The 16573-nt window shown below is 34.6% G+C and overlaps 2 protein-coding genes across 2 annotated transcripts in view; one reads left to right on the forward strand and one right to left on the reverse strand.

Annotated features, from left to right (window-relative positions):
• The window catches only part of LOC130629579 (transportin-1-like), a 28285-nt gene extending 16868 nt beyond the window's left edge, over positions 1-11417 (forward strand). Inside the window, exons 12-23 of the mRNA XM_057442833.1 lie at positions 2162-2235; positions 2462-2613; positions 4159-4255; positions 4616-4885; positions 5501-5659; positions 6595-6781; positions 7352-7447; positions 8168-8243; positions 8327-8426; positions 8846-8920; positions 9362-9476; positions 10087-11417. Of these exons, the coding sequence (XP_057298816.1) occupies positions 2162-2235; positions 2462-2613; positions 4159-4255; positions 4616-4885; positions 5501-5659; positions 6595-6781; positions 7352-7447; positions 8168-8243; positions 8327-8426; positions 8846-8920; positions 9362-9469 (1394 nt within the window). The 3' untranslated portion in view covers positions 9470-9476; positions 10087-11417. The remainder of the gene's footprint in view (positions 1-2161; positions 2236-2461; positions 2614-4158; positions 4256-4615; positions 4886-5500; positions 5660-6594; positions 6782-7351; positions 7448-8167; positions 8244-8326; positions 8427-8845; positions 8921-9361; positions 9477-10086) is intronic.
• A 2371-nt stretch (positions 11418-13788) lies between these two features.
• LOC130629587 (probable splicing factor, arginine/serine-rich 6) lies at positions 13789-16452 on the reverse strand. Its single transcript, XM_057442845.1, has 5 exons — positions 15982-16452; positions 15095-15175; positions 14593-14775; positions 14333-14416; positions 13789-14115 (listed from the first exon to the last, which is right to left on the reverse strand). The coding sequence occupies exons 1-5, from the start codon at positions 16335-16337 to the stop codon at positions 13995-13997; spliced, it is 825 nt and encodes a 274-aa protein (XP_057298828.1). The 5' UTR covers positions 16338-16452; the 3' UTR covers positions 13789-13994.
• Positions 16453-16573: the final 121 nt, after the last annotated feature.

Raw genomic sequence — 16573 nt, forward strand, 5'->3', positions numbered from 1 at the left:
ATTTTGAGTTGTGCACTCTCATTGGGTATGAATAAAACAATTTTTTTTTTTAATATTTATTTTTGAAGGGCATAAAGATGAATTTTCACGTCATACTCTTCTTGTGTACGAACAATTATATTTGTGGGCCACAAGAAGGTGTTTTCTTCAGCCACCTGGTAGTGAAAATATAAAAATACATTTTAATTATTGCACAACATCTTTTTTTCTGCTATTCAAAAAAATGTTGTGAAATTGCTTTTACTTTCTTTTGCTTGCTAATGTTATGAGCTCTCTCTCTGAAACACAATGCTGGAGATCATTTTTCTTTTGTGTTGAATGTAATTCTAATCTATTTATATCTTTGCAATCACATTGAGCACATTGAAATGATTTGCTTCTGGTAATAGAGCAATATAGCAAGTATCATTTTTAGGTTTAATTGACATGTATTTCACAACCTAGTGCCTAGGACTTAATTATTAATTCCTGTTGAAAATATTGATGTTAAAATAAATAGATAAATAGTATAGATGATAATTTTCTTTTCTTATGTTCGCTACCTTCAAGCAACAGGTTGTCACAGAGAATATCAAAAATAAATATAAAATACAATTAATTAGACACACGCAACTATCTCCTTTTTATTGCCGCCATTCATTTTATCATGCACACTGTGATTGCTGAGATATAAATGGATAACAAAATTCTATAAACATTAGAAAAGATTGTTCCGTACATCGCTGTTACAGACAACCCGTGATAAATATTATGTTGTTTATTTTTATGCCAAAAAACTTAAATATACATAAAAAAAGCGAATTTTTACTTTAGGTTTAATAGCCCTTTTCATCATTCTATAATATTTTAGAAAAAGAAAAAAATTACGAGTGCGATAAAAAGCACTCGTAAATTTTTTTACCAGTGTGCGGGCAACTGCGCGTGCGATCGCACTCGTCTCAAGGAATGGCCTGATATATATATAGAAAGTGTACAATATAGTAGGAATTACTGAAGACTCCTGCATTGAATCCATGCTTTGGGGGATTTTCACGAAGCGAATTGAACGGCAAACTCGACGGCGAATTGTATCTGAGTATGCGCAGTTTACAGAAGAAATTTTTTCAATAGCGCTTGAATAAACAAAAGATTTATTTTTAAGATTAAGTCTTCCTATTTCTACAAATTTCGCATAGTGCGCCATTTTATCCTGTGATTATACTGGAATCTCAGAATTTTGTCCCGGAAAGTTAAGAAAAGTGTCCTGCAGAGTCCTAAAATTTAGATTGTAACTGTAAAAGCATATGTGAATCCTGTGTTTATGCTATTAATTTTTCATTATTTTTACAAAAATTTTACTAGATGGTAAACGTGATACTATCTGACGTCTGAGACAGTTTTAAAAGAACCTGCATTTCGTGGTAATCATGTAAAAAATTGTCTGAATACCTACTTTACAGTGCAGCTTTTATATGTATGTTTTTAACGTTCTTGTTGGAAGGTGGACAGCACAAATTGAATGTTGTGACACCAAGCTCTATTTTTTGAGAAAAATGGCCATAAGACAATATATATTGCTACTCGGCCATTGTAAAGACATGCCTCTTTAAAAAATAAAGTGAACAATCCATATAAATATAAGCACAGTATACTCCCGATAACTCGAACCCCCAATAACTCGAACTTGCAGCAACTCGAACTGTTTTGGAATTCCCATTGAACCTTCACTAATACTTTCTCACAAAAATCACTTGATAACTCGAACCCCCTGATAACTCGAACATTCGTTAAGTCGACCCATTTTTCCTGTCCCCTGGACAGAAATTCCCCTGATAACTTCCTATAACTCGAACTTCAGAGGAAAAATGAAAACAATCTCAGTAAAAAGTGACTACTTTTCTTTCAATAATATAAATTGTTCTTCCAAAGTTGACAAAAACTTCCTTGATAGAATAGAAAAGAAAAAAACTTTTAATAACTCGAACTATTTTCACTTATCGGCCAAAGCTCGAGTTATTGAATGCCCTGGTAGGTCGAACATTTGATAACTTGAACTATATTTTTGGTCCCTTGGAGGTTTGAGTTATCGGGAGTGTACTGTATTCATTTGAGACTGAGAATAGCTCAATGATTCATATACTGGAAGGCTAGATTGACTAATCAATATAAATGTTACTTCCAGGCTGCGTAGGTGGTATTAACCCTCACCTTCCAGAATTAGTTCCATTTCTGATCACATCATTGGGAGATAAAAAGGTACTTTGTTTTCTGTTAACCACAAATACATTCATAATGCTATTTCGTTGAAATGACTAAAACATTTCATTTCTTTGGATTAGTTCAACATGCACTATGTTGAATAGTGTCAATCTGATTTTTTTACATTTTTTTTTAAACCATTCTTGTAGTATTAATTAAAATAATAATACAATAATGAGTTCCTCCAAAGGTATTTATTAATTTGCAGAAAATGTTTTTTTAGGCACTTGTTCGGTCTATAACCTGTTGGACATTGAGTCGGTATTCACATTGGATTGTCAATCAACCTCATGAGTTATATTTACAAAAACTGATGACAGAGTTATTAAAAAGAATTCTGGATAAAAATAAAAGAGTCCAAGAAGCTGCTTGTAGGTATGCAATGTAAAAGTTTTAAAATCTCTATAATATTACGGAGACTGTGTGTGTGTCTGTAACAGGCAAAGTGGATGTGTTCATTTTCCTTTGATGTAGCCGAAAAACTGATGTCTCAAATGTTAAATTTTATGACGTTACGGCTCGACGTCAATAACACTATTTTACCATCCATATCTTATATTAAGTTAATAAAACCATTACAGTGCACTTAAAACTTTGAGGTCAAATAACTTGGAAACCAGGTGGTGATGTCAATGATTTTTCACCTCGTTGGTAACTAGGACCACCTAGGACCAATTTGGGTAATTTTCCCATTCCTGGTTCCCCAAATCCGTTTTGGAATAGACGGGTTGATGACGTCATCAAAAACCTTTAAACCCTAATATCTCTGCAACTGTTTGTCAAAAGTACATGATGCTATACATTTTCTTGATCAGCGTTTCAAGATCTATATGATGAAGGCAATGGGTATACAAATTTCTAAAAAAAAATATTTTTGTACTTTTGGGAGGGGCTTTGCTGACGTCAGCAAAATTTTTAAACCTTTATATCTCCTTAACCGTTGGTAAATAGCACATTATCCTATACATTTTTCTCATTAGCGTTTCAAGCTCTGCACATTACAGGAAACGAATAAACAAATTTCACCAACTTTTTTTTGTTCCTACACTGCTACCTATTTTTTTATTATTCTGCCTAAGTGGATTTTTCCACGGGCCTTATCAACTAGTGATTTATAATACAACTTCAATTTTCTTAGCCCAAGTTTCCATTCCATCTTTACGAAATCAACGTTTTTAAAAAAGCACTTAATGAAATTAATAGTTTATCTATTTCAAGAATTAACACCAGTTAAATTAACACTTGTTAAATTAATGATGTTTGAATTAATGTGGCTTAAATTAATGCGGCTGGCGTCTAGTAATGTAAGGAGGAAGTGTGGTGATCTGACAAGAGACGACAATAAAACAAAACTCTTTTTAACCATGTAAAAAATTAAAATGTAAGGAAAAACAGTAAACTTTATTTATGTTCCTTGTCATCCAGCACAGTCTTATACAACAAGCATTAAACATACTCATTAAAGGTTGGTATTACCCTAGCATGTCTGCTTTAACAAATTTTGTGATCTGTAGAAGTTACAATTACTGCTGTTAAAATTAACACTAGTAAACAATTAACATATTAATTTACACAGTAAATTCAAAATACTTTTTAAAATGTTAATTTTTGCCCACAAGGTAGTTCATAACGCTACAATCTTTGCAGCGTTATATAGTTACTTTTTTAAACTTCCCTGCAATTATTCAAATTATCTCCAAGTTAGATTTCGTAAACATCAAAAATTTTGTAAAGAGTGTTGAAAAAGGTGGAAAGGGGTAGGTATTCAAAATGTCCAGGATGTTTTATAAAAAAAATAACTGATTCAAAGAAATGTATTATATATGTGACAATTTTCAGGCGAGTGTTCCGGACAATTTAGGGAGAAATCAGGGTATTTTATTATGTAAATCACACGCAATTTTTTATATATGATTTTAGTGCATTTGCCACATTGGAAGAGGAAGCTTGCACAGAGCTTGTTCCATATCTTGGCTTCATTCTCGAAACACTAGTATTTGCCTTTGGTAAATACCAGGTTGGCAAAATATTTTATTTTTTTTAGTTTGTCAGTATTTCCTAGCAAACTTGGTGTACGAATTGGCTTGTATATTATTAAATTAAACTTTGTGCATTTATATTAAGTTGTATCAAGTAATTTAAATATTTTAAGTTTTATTTTTACCCAATAACATTTTATTTTAGTTATCCATTTAAAAGGGGTTTAAACATTGATCGGATCTGACAAAGTTGAAACTTAAAATTTTGTCAAAAGCAAGTACAAACAAAATAGCTCTCCCAATATAGTGTAAATTTTTCAAAAAATTGTTTTCCATAATGTAAATTTTTTTTTTAATTATTCCTTAAAGTCAAATTTGATGCATGTTCTTTTGTTTAGCACAAAAACCTGCTCATCCTTTACGATGCGATTGGAACACTAGCAGATTCAGTTGGACCGCATTTGAACAAGCCGGAGTACATCAACATGCTAATGCCGCCATTAATCGCAAAGTGGAACCAACTAAAAGATGAAGATAAAGATTTGTTTCCTCTACTAGAATGTCTTTCCTCTGTAGCAACTGCCCTGCAGTCAGGGTTTTTACCTTATGCTGAACCTGTATATAACCGCTGCGTGTCGTTGGTTGAACAGACGCTGGCTCAGTGCTATGTAAGTTGTGGACCTGATAAATTTTATTTTATTTTATAAAAGTCTCCATACCCGAGTGTAAAATCTTCTAAATGTGTTCAGCTGCAATACTGTATTTTATGTTACAGCTGTAGGTGCAAAAACAAGCACTGCTTGCTAGAATGTAACTGACACTTTGATCTTAAACAAATAAAATAATGTTATGGAGTTTGTTTTTGTTCTCTTTGAATTGTCGTATACTGTTATTCTATACAATTTATTTGATGAAGTGTCATTGCTCTAAGATTAAAGGAAAGGGCTCGCTTGACGAAATAAAATAATTTTATTAACGAATCTACAACCCTCCACAAAACTAAGTGAGACAACTAGGTTTTCTCTACAAAATTGAATTAAATTATAAACAGTCCCCCCCTCCCCCCTTCAGTCAATATTGTGATGCATAAGAACTTGTAACAGTCATGCCATGAGCCTAGCTAGCCAAAAATTAACAGCAACACCACTAAAAACAGTGGAGAGGGAGGTTTGTCTCACTAATTATGTGGAGGGTTGTAGCTATTGGATATTTTTGATTAAAATATTGATGAGATATATTTTGTCATGATTTAGTAGGTTTAACGTTTTACTGTTTTCCAACAGGCTGCTCAGATGAATCCTGGTCAATTCGAAATCCCCGATAAAGACTTTATGGTTGTAGCATTGGATTTGTTAAGCGGTCTGGCAGAGGGTTTAGAAGAACAGATTGAACATTTTGTAGCGCGAAGTAACATCATGGCGCTTCTTTTCCAATGCATGCAGGTTAGTGTGTTAATTAAAGAAAACACGTCAACACTTTTTTAAAACACTTAGATCGTCTTAGGAATTTGGAACAGTGAAAATATTTTAAAATTATCCAGGGTGGTCACAAGTCAAAAAATTCAAAAAGTCAGTCAAAAGTCGTGGAATGCACCTTTTTGTAATAATGTCATGGAAAAATCATGAGTTTTGTAAAGTTCTTACTTAGTTTTGGCGACTGTCTCTTTACCTAATTGGCATATGTTTTGCAGTATGCACTCGTGTTGATGTGATGAGCTGTTTCTGTTGTTTTTATCATCTTTTTCCTTGACTTATATCATTCCCTGGACTTATACCATTCCCTGGACTTATACCATTCCCTGGACTTATACCATTTCCTGGACTTATACCATTCCCTGGACTTATACCATTCCCTATACTTATACCATTCCCTGGACTTATACCATTCCCTGGACTTATACCATTCCCTGGACTTATACTATTCATTGGACTTATACCATTCCCTGGACTTATACCATTCCCTGAACTTATACCATTCCCTGGACTTATACTATTCATTGGACTTATACCATTCCCTGGACTTATACCATTCCCTGGACTTATACCATTCCCTGGACTTATACCATTCCCTGGACTTATACTATTCATTGGACTTATACCATTCCCTGGACTTATACCATTCCCTGGACCAATACCATTCCCTGGACTTATACCATTGCAATGGCAAGACTTCTTTTCTTTTTTTTTAGTGTAAAATACTTTTTTCTGTGTTAAATTTCCATGGCAAATCTGTCGTCTGCATGTTGTATCTTAAGTGTTTTCATGCAGCTACATCTTATTTACGAAATAATATTTTCAAAAAAAAAACATGGTAATTTTAATGCCTTATTTTTTATAGAAATACATTTGCGTAATTTTGTTGTTTTTTTCTGTTGCAGGATCCTGGCTTAGAAGTCCGTCAAAGTTCGTTTGCTTTGCTGGGAGATCTTACAAAAGCTTGCTTCCAACATGTCAAACCTGCCATTAGAGAAATCATTCCTATACTCGGTCAGAACTTGAATCCGGAATTCATATCTGTGTGCAACAACGCAACGTGGGCTATCGGAGAAATCTCTGTCATGCTGGGTACGCTATCTGTTGTTAAAGTTCTAAGAAAATGTTAATTCTCTGTTCATGTTATCTTTACTGTTATTTCCAAATGTTAGTAATGAAAACGTCATAGACAACATTGTTTATACCAGGTTGAAAAGGAAATAATATTCTAGGTGAAATTAATATATATATATACTCCACGAAAAGAATCTAGACAGAAAAGTTTCCTGTGCAAAGTTTTCTGTAATCACTTTTCTTTAAAGGAATAATAATCCAGCGGTTTAATGATTATCTTTCTAATTGTTTGTTGTCATAGAAAAGATAAGAAAAGTATTCAGAAAAAAGAAACTATTTTAAGAAACAATAAATCAAATATTGTACATACCTACAAAAGGAAATTTTAAGAAGTGTGTTGTGAAAAAAAAAACGAGCATGCGTGGCTTCTTTCAATATGACCTTTAAAGCAACCCGAAGGCTAGTTTTTGCGTGTATGCCCTGCCTAAGCCGAAAATAAGCTGTCTCTTTTTGGTAGTTTAGCCTAGTACATAGTCAGTCAAGGATAGTGTTTTCAAAGAGTCTGAATGTGCTGTTTGAATATTCTAGGAGCAGACATGAAGGAATTCATTCCAGTTGTATTATCTCAACTAATTGGAATAATAAACCGACCCAAAACTCCAAAAACGCTACTGGAAAACACAGGTGAGAACGAGTCGCGTGTATGCTTTCAACAGTGTTTTTTCTTTCAGCGATCGTAAGAGTGACGTACAGGGTGATCAGTATTAATACTGCATTTCTCAAGTCCTTGTTTCCCCATGCATTTGATATATATATCAGTGTTATTGTAATGCTCTATGTATTAGCACATTCCCTATCTAAATAAAGCTTTAATTTTCATTTATTTCTTCTAAATTTAGACTCCGTTACTCGTGTTTGTGCTAATTTAAGTCCTGAGATTTATGGGGAAAAAAGAACAGTTAAAAATAAATTTTCTCTATCCTTGCACTCTAGCATTAGCATAAGCTGTAGTTCCTCTTATTTGTGCGATTATGGGCCCCGGATTTTTCGGCGTAGATGTTTTGCACCAGTTGCGAAAGCTTAATATGTTGACATGACAACCATATTCACTTAACTTTGAGATCTGAACGCAATAACAGTATCTTTTGTCACTGTTATTAGTTTTCGAGTAAAGTGCTTTGAGCACTGGATGCAATTCTTCTTAAAAGAATGTGCGCTTAGTTGGAAGGAGGGTCATTTGAGTACTGGGTCCTGAAACCATCGTTTAAGTGATAGCGGATATTAGTGCAACCTATGACTCTTGTATGGTATCCATTATAATCCTGTGATTTGGTTGTTGCAAGAAGTGAGACTTTGTTGTTGTTTTTTGTTTTTGTTTTAAAAAAGAGGAATGTTTTCTTGTAGCTATCACGATTGGAAGAATTGGTTTAGTTTGCTCGTCAGATGTAGCGCCACAGTTATCACAATTCATACGTCCATGGTTAGTCTAAACATTTCCCTTTAGTACTATAGTCTTTTAAGCTAATGCGTGTGACCACATTATTTTTAATGAACTTTTTTCAGGTGTACTTCTTTAAGAAACATTCGTGATAACGACGAGAAAGATTCCGCATTTCGTGGGATATGCGCGTTGATAAGTTGTAACCCGGGTGGTGTCGTCCAAGTAAGTTATCGTGTCAAAAATTAACTTCAACTTTGAAAGAAATTTTTTTTTTTGCTGTTATTTTAGCGTGTCCTGGTGATTCACTGTACGTTTTTACTTTATGTAAATCAGGATTTCAAGGAACAGCAGATAAGATTATAGTCACTTTTAACTGCTAGGCACAGAGTGGCGATGAGACTCTAAAAAATTTAAAAGACTCCTTTCAGGTTAGAAAACATCTAGGGTCAATCAAGAAATCGGGCTCAACTTTTGAGTAGACACTCTGATAACGCATAGCAACTTAAATACTTTGAGGCTGAAATCAAAATAAAGTAAAGGGTAAAATGAAATTTAGGCTAAAAAAACGTAAAAACAACGTGTAGCTTTTGTCAGAATTGCTTTATGTTTTGCCTTCCTTGTAGAATTTTCTTTTCTTTCAGGACTTCATTTTCTTTTGCGATGCTGTTGCTTCGTGGACCAACCCTGCACCAGACCTGAAAGAAATGTTTAGCAATGTATGTGTACTTTTCGTTGGTCAGATTGTCTAAATCACCCTGTCAAGAATTGCTGGGAATGTTCAAAATATTGTCCATCTGTCAGAAAGAAGTCAGGGTTATCAGCATTTTTCTTTGATGTGCCAAATAATGTCAAAAACTTCACGTTTAAACAAGTCTTCAGAGTTGTTTTTATCTTTCAAACCATTGCAAAGGATTGATTTTAAAATCTGTGGTTATAGAATTAGCATTGCTTTTTGCATCAAATTTATAATTTATGGGTAAATCAAGGTTCTAGTATGTATGGAATTTCTCTTTAAAATAACGGGGAAAATTAGGGAAATGTCAGGAATTTTAGTCAAGAACGTCATGACAAAGTTGAGACAATGGACACTGGTTGTCTTTTGCAGCACAAGAAATAACTTTAAACAGCAAATCAATTTTTTCCTTGTTTATTTTTAGATATTATTGGGTTTTAAAAACCAAGTTGGTGAAGAAAACTGGAATCGGTTTTCAGACCAGTTTCCAGCTCCATTGAAGGAGAGGTTGGCTCAGCAGTATAGAATCTAAAGCGTAGGTGAGTGAGTACTTTCGAAACGTAGCGCACATGAACTGGATGCATTAACATTTAAAACAGAAACATTCGATGCATAAACATTCGATATATAAGCATTCGAAGTAAAATCATTCGATACATAAACATTCGAAGCATGAACATTCGATACTTAAACATTCCAAGCATAAACGTTCGATACATAAACATTCAAAGCATGAACATTCGATTTATAAGCGTTCGAAGCCTAAACATTCGATACATAAGCATTCGATATGTGAACATTCGGTACATAAACATTTGAAGTATAAACATTCGAAGCATGAACATTCGATACGTAAACATTCCAAGCATAAACGTTCGATACATAAACTTCAAACGATGAACATTCGATTTATATGCGTTCGAAGCATAAACATTCGATACATAAGCATTCGAAGCAAAACATTCGATATGTAAACATTCGATACATAAACATTTGAAGTATAAACTTTCGATACATAAACATTCTGTTTAAACTTTCAGCTCTCGTATGTTTCATAAACTTTATGTTTTCGTTTTGATTTGTTTAAGTTAGATAGACCTGTGTTTTATTTGCGATTTACATTTTATTTATATACTTTTCTCTTTTTAGGTTGCTGCTGTTAGATGTTTCGATTATTTAGGGCCATACAGATACCAGGGGTGCTACCCTTAAGGTGGCCTAGGGAGGGGGGAGGGAGAGGGAGGGAGGGCTTCAACTCTTAGATCGATCACTACGGGAATGTGATCAAGCGGGAGGGACGGTTGGGGGACTGGGTTCTCGGGTTCCGTGTTTATATATTATGGTAGTTTATGACTAAGCTATATTTTTAGGAGCTATATAAGTAACATTTGATTGGTTGAACCGCTCTCCATACAAAGCATCCGGTGCCTGCCCACCTAAAGTTAGCCATTGAATGGTGTGACTAGGTGTAAAATGGTTGCCAGAGATGCGACTTCTTGTTTAGAAGCGATACAGGCATGTTCCATCGCCTGTTGTTGGACTGTACCTCATATTTAGGATTATTATTTAATGTGTTTGGTTAGAGTTTAATTTTTATAATTTGAATGAACGCTATAGCATTATATTGGACACATTCGTATGTCCGATGTGATAATCTTCATAATGGCTCGCCATCGCCATCATTTCTCTAGTCTCGTCATAACGAGGCTGAATTTGCTAGTGAAAATTCATCTTAATATTTGTATTTATATTCGCAACGAATAATTTTTTGTGTAGTTTTTTTTGTCGTATTTTTTTATGTATTGGCTTTTTTATTGTTATCTTTTGTAAAAGAAAAACGTATTTTGTAGGATGACACAAGCGCCCGTTTCTTCTCGTATTGTTGCGAAAGCAAAGACCCAAAAAATCACTTCTTTATGATTTTTGTATGTTATGTTCGCGTTCCAGAGTTGTTTTTTTTAACGTAAATTGTCCGAATGTTTTAGGCGCTTTTCAATTTATAAATTGCTGAAAAAATTTATCCACCTTCTCGATAGTATTATGAGGAGGTTGGAAACGAAGTTGTTGATGTGTATTTATTATTATTATTATTATCAAATGAAATTAATCATTTTTAGTATATTCATTTTTTAAATATTTTATTTATTTTTTCTTAGTATTTCTAGCCTGGTTACCCATGTGTTTTTTTTGCTTTGTAAGCAAAACAACACTAATCGTAATTTTTTTCGGCTACCGTAACTCCATACGCGTTTGCCTAGCACCTGGACGCAAAAGGTTAGGACGCTTGTATTGATATCCAGACAGTTAGGTTATAAACCGTTTTTTGTTTTATGTTATCGTGTTCCAAATTTTTTCAGTTGTTTAATTTTTTAATTTACGTTTAGGTTTGTTAAATATATATAAATATGTCTGTTAGAATAGTACTTTTTAAAACGAATATATTTGAACGCCAATATAAACATCTTGTAAAAAGTCCGTAACTGGGTGTCTTTTTGCCACATTGTCCTGTTAAATCACTTTCTTTTTTTTTTTCTTTTTTTTTTTTTTGTAGCCGCTGCACCACTAGGAGGGTTTTCCGTTCGAAGCGGGTATTGCTCTTATCAAAATCCAGCAATTTGTTCACTAAACTCACTTTAACTTATGGCCACACGCAAATCCGCTCACCATTAAAAATTTGCAAAATAGCCCAGGTGATGTTCACGAGGCTAGAAAATGTTGAACTTTTTTCTGGTTCAAGATGGCGTGCAAACCGTGCATATTAAGAAGTACTCACCAGAAAGAAAGAACATTTTTTGCTTTTATAACGCGACATTCAGGAATGGTAGCAATACACTCTTTTTATAAGCAATGCTTATTTTCGGTCGAGCATCACTGATTAATTTTTTAAGGCTCTTTCAATCTCATATGGTGCTTAGCTTTTGCTTAAATATCCAAAGTGACATATAAGCGGTTATTCCCAACCTCGTTCCCAGGACTTTTCCCATCATGGTTTTATCGTTTTTTCTCTCCTGTTAAGAGTCCGGTATAAGTGTAAAAAAGTTTGAACTTTCTCTATGGAATCTTCATGTAAAGATCTATGGAATTTGTCGTTGTTATTTAAAGGTTAGCATCATGATGCTTATATCAATAAGCATGTGCAGTCGCTATATTCTGGCGTTCGTTCTTGGAACAGCGTTCGTAACAAAAGTCTTACATTTTTAAAAGTTTCTATTAATAAAGAAAAGGCACTTGCGAATTGGAAACCAGGCCTTTATGTCATTAAATTAACAATGCCCGCTACGGTTTCCATCTGTATAATGGTAATTCAGCCTAAAGCTGATTTAGCGCTGAAAAACTGTGGCGACGCGCTTTAACCATCCATTATAAAGTATGACCACATTAAGCTTGATTAGCGAATGTAAACTTTGCAGGCAGAGTATTCGCAATATTCTCCCTTTCTACAATCGCTCACAAAAAATATCACTGCAAGTTGATAAATTTCAAATAGCCCTGGGTAGCAAAGTTGTTGTTTTCAAATGAAACGAAATTTCGTGGACTCTAAATTTGGGGATTTGCTAGTTTAGTACCTTTTCAGCCAACTTAATTCCCGCAAAACGAATAATTTGGGTCATCCCTGTAATTCAATTGCCGCAAAAAATAAAAATGAGCTCACCCATTCGCAAAATCTAGTTCCGTGATATTTAGTTACTTCAAAGTATATTATGTTAAACTGTACTCACAAGAGGAGTTTACACTAAGGGTTACGTCGAGACTTTTTTTCGCCATGCCTAGTAGTAATTCGGTCACCACATAATCAGGGCAAAATAACATAATTGGGTCACGCGTACATAATCCGACCATCCTGTTTATAAACAGACCGTGTTCGAAATCTGGGCGATATTTGATTAGATTTCAACTAAGGCCCGACGTATCGATTATAACCAACATCGTCCCCAGGTTTTTGTGGCCCCTGAGCCGTTATTACGGAGTGGCCAACAAATCACCGCTATCAACTTCATAGGCAAAATATCCTATGAACGAGGTTGGATTATCCCTTAAATGCGACCACCTCATTTTAAAGAGGCTACGATCCGGTAAAAATGCTCATATTCCGTATATCCCGCGCACATATTCAAAATCCGGCAAACGCGTTTTTGCACAACGATCAGACCAGCGCTCGCTGGTTCAATATTTTTTTTCGAAATATATTACAAAGAAATATTTCAGTAGGACTCATCTGGATGAAAACATGAACAAGGCTGAAGAAGATAAAAATTCTAGATAATCTGTATCTATAATCTGTAAATTACATACATGCCGGAAAAATAGCCATTTTTGTTTTCGCCGCCATCAGCTGGACTTTCGTGTAAGTCACTGAAGTCAAAAACCAACAGCCTTTCCGTAGCCCCTTTAAACGTCACCCAGCCCTAAAAAAGAATTTGAGCTGTTTGCTAAACTTCATAAATAATGCCATTGTCTCAATATTTTTGTGAGGATACTATCCGCAACAATCGCCACTGCAAATTTCACCTATTAAAAAATACCTCGATTTCTAAAAACACACGTTACGCAAAATACAGGTTTTGCCTAATCGGCGGCATACGCGAAAGTCATATTTTGCAAGCTAAGATTACTGAATATATAGTTTCATAAGCACAATTAAGTTATGGCTGACTAGCTTTATACTTAGTGATATCTAGCTACTGTCATTTTATGGTCCAAAGTGGAAGTACATAGAACTATAACGGAATGTTGAGATGGTTTAAGGTAGCTGTAAATCTAAGCCAATATTTAAAATAATGTTACCGTTTGGATCATCGTTTGGATCATTGATCCACTGATATGTGAATAAATTCGAGTAAGTAAAAAAAGTAAAGGTATAAAACGACATAATCAGAGAAAAAAAATACAGCAAATTTAAAAGTAAATCCGCTAAAAACAATATTTACAACCGTGCCATGGAAGATTGAAATGTATGACATTGCTAAAGTCTATCGGTGCAAACCATGCGAATCAGAATAAAACAATCAGTGTTTCATTCTTAACAATTGGTGAACGAGTTGCCTGACTCTGTTGTGTTAGTTGTCACTATCTCTCCCGTCATCGTCACTGTCGCGTCGTTCGCAAACACCGTCCCCGTCGTCGCGATCACTTTTTTCGTCATGTCTTGGGGTAGGCGATTTCGATCTGCTGCGAGATCTAAAAAATAACACCGTTAATAAGAACAGTCGTTTCAAAATAACGTTTTCTATTCTAATAGTCTCTTTCTATACAGGTTACTGCATATGAGAGATTCTACTACACAACTCTGATCCTATTTTTAGGGAGTTTGTATTGCGAATCCTTTTATAATTCGACAAATCTCTTCGGTATGAGAAACTGTATAAAATGATCAACATTTGAAAAGTATCATTACCTCGATGACGCTTTTCTTTCACGTGATTTTCGACTCTTGGACTCTGAACGTGATCGAGAGCGAGAACGAGAGCGAGATGCAGACCTTAAGTTATGAAAAGTAATTAAAATACTTTATGTGGATGCACGAACTGACTGAATCAACTACATCTATACAAAGAACATATTAACACAATGACATCCTTGTAGCGTATTTTCTTCCTACATGCGGACAGGAATTAACAAATTTTACAATTCAAGTAAATACAAAGGTAACCTTACTTTTGCTCTTTTGAACGTGAACGCGATTTCTTATCTCTTGATGTAGAACGCTTATCTCCGGAAGTAGATCGTTTATTTCTCGATGTTGAGCGTCTTTCTTTGGAAGGTGACCGCTTTTCTTTGGATTGTGAGCGTCTTTCCCCAGATCTGGACCTAGATCGATCCTTGTCTCTCCTTGATGGTCTAAAAATGTAGCTTAATTAGCAACCTGTTGATGAACAAACTTTAAGGTATTACCAAAATATAAAAATCAGAGTCACAGGTTTATTGTACCTAGCAAGGTTAGACGAAGTGAGGCCTTATAACTGCCTCTTTTAGCAGAACAATAATTTTGAATAGCTTGGGAACCTTTTAAGCATAATCTCGGAATTAAACGTTGTAATTAATTAAATGATGTAATGGCAAAGAATAAGGATATAAAGTAAATGATACTGGATAAAAATCAACATAAGTAAAGCAACAAATGGCAAAGCAATACTGTACCTCTCGTCAACAAACTAACCTGTCTCTAGATCTACTCCGTGATCGTGATCTGGAGCGTGATCGTCTTGGTTTTTTTCTATCTCTTGATTTGGATCGAGATCTAAGATTTTACAAGTTACGCAATATTAAAATACTTTTAGAAACAATTTGGTCTTAGACAACAATATTTTAAAATTATAAAGGGAAAGAAGAAAATCATGATTGGCGTTTTAGTTTAGCAGTCGACCCAACCAGGGTGTTCACCCGGTCTCCATATCCAAAATTCGAAGTTTTGAGCAATTTAACCTTCTTCTTGGGTATTACAACAGCAACACCTGAATTACAAAGTTGTTGTTTAATTGTAAGAAATAGCAAATTATGTAATTTTTTGTAATTTTGAAAGGTTTCCGAAATTTTACAGGATGAATGAACACCCTGGCATCAAAAAATTTCACGATTCAAAATGGATTGCATCATCTGTCCACACATTTACAAACCTGCAATTTACAAATTAATGCAGTGTCAATTATTTTTGCGGTATTTGCATCATGGCGATTAAAGGTGGAGGCGAAAGTAGACGATGTTTCAACACGGCCAACTTAAGGCATGTATGCACATAGAGAAGTTGACGTTGCAGCAATCAGCTGGTATTTTTTTACACATAGAAGGGTTGCGACGAATCATGTAATGAAGATGCAACTATTTTATGTGAAGCATTTTGAAGAACTGAAGGTGTTGTTGGTATTGCTGATGTGTGGAGCAATTCAGTTTCTCATTGTTGTATCACTTTAAGAGACAAATAAAAAATAAAAGATAAGATCTACATACTGGCTTTAAAAGATACCCTTATCACACAACCTTGTCTTAACAGATGAAAGAACAAAAAAATTGTATTTATATTGCAATGGAATAAATAACGTATTATACCTAGAACGTCTACGTGATCCACCAAATCTTCCACCACTTCTACATTCTCGGGTGGAGTGTCCAAATTTACCACAAGTATAACATTTATCACTTCGTCCTCTTGGACCACCACCACGACCCCCCCTAACTGGTCCACGAGCAAACTCCACACGGATTCTTGTTCCACATATACGTTTACCATCCATATCTTTTACAGCATCTTCTGCATCCCGAGGATCCTCAAAAACAATGAAACCAAAACCAGGTGGGTTCCTTGCAACCCATACATCTCGTAAACGACCAAAGTATTCAAATTCACGTTCCAACTCAGTCCTAGAAGCATCCTCTGTGAGACCTCCGATAAAAATTCTTGACATTTTTATCTTCTATAAAAATTTAGAAGCAGGTAGTTATACACTTGAGAATCAGCAATTCTTCCCAATTTATAGAATACTTCTATTGCCTTGAATCTATTGTAGATATAGAAAGTATAGGCAAAAAAGCAATAGAAAGTATTTTTACATGGTTGCTGAGCAATTTGCTTATTTACCCAAAACATTACTCAATTTCAAATCTTTGAAACTTAAAAATTAAAATAAAAGAATGGCTTCAG

This window comes from Hydractinia symbiolongicarpus, chromosome 2, assembly GCF_029227915.1.
Source record: "Hydractinia symbiolongicarpus strain clone_291-10 chromosome 2, HSymV2.1, whole genome shotgun sequence".
Taxonomy (NCBI): Eukaryota; Metazoa; Cnidaria; class Hydrozoa; order Anthoathecata; family Hydractiniidae; genus Hydractinia; species Hydractinia symbiolongicarpus.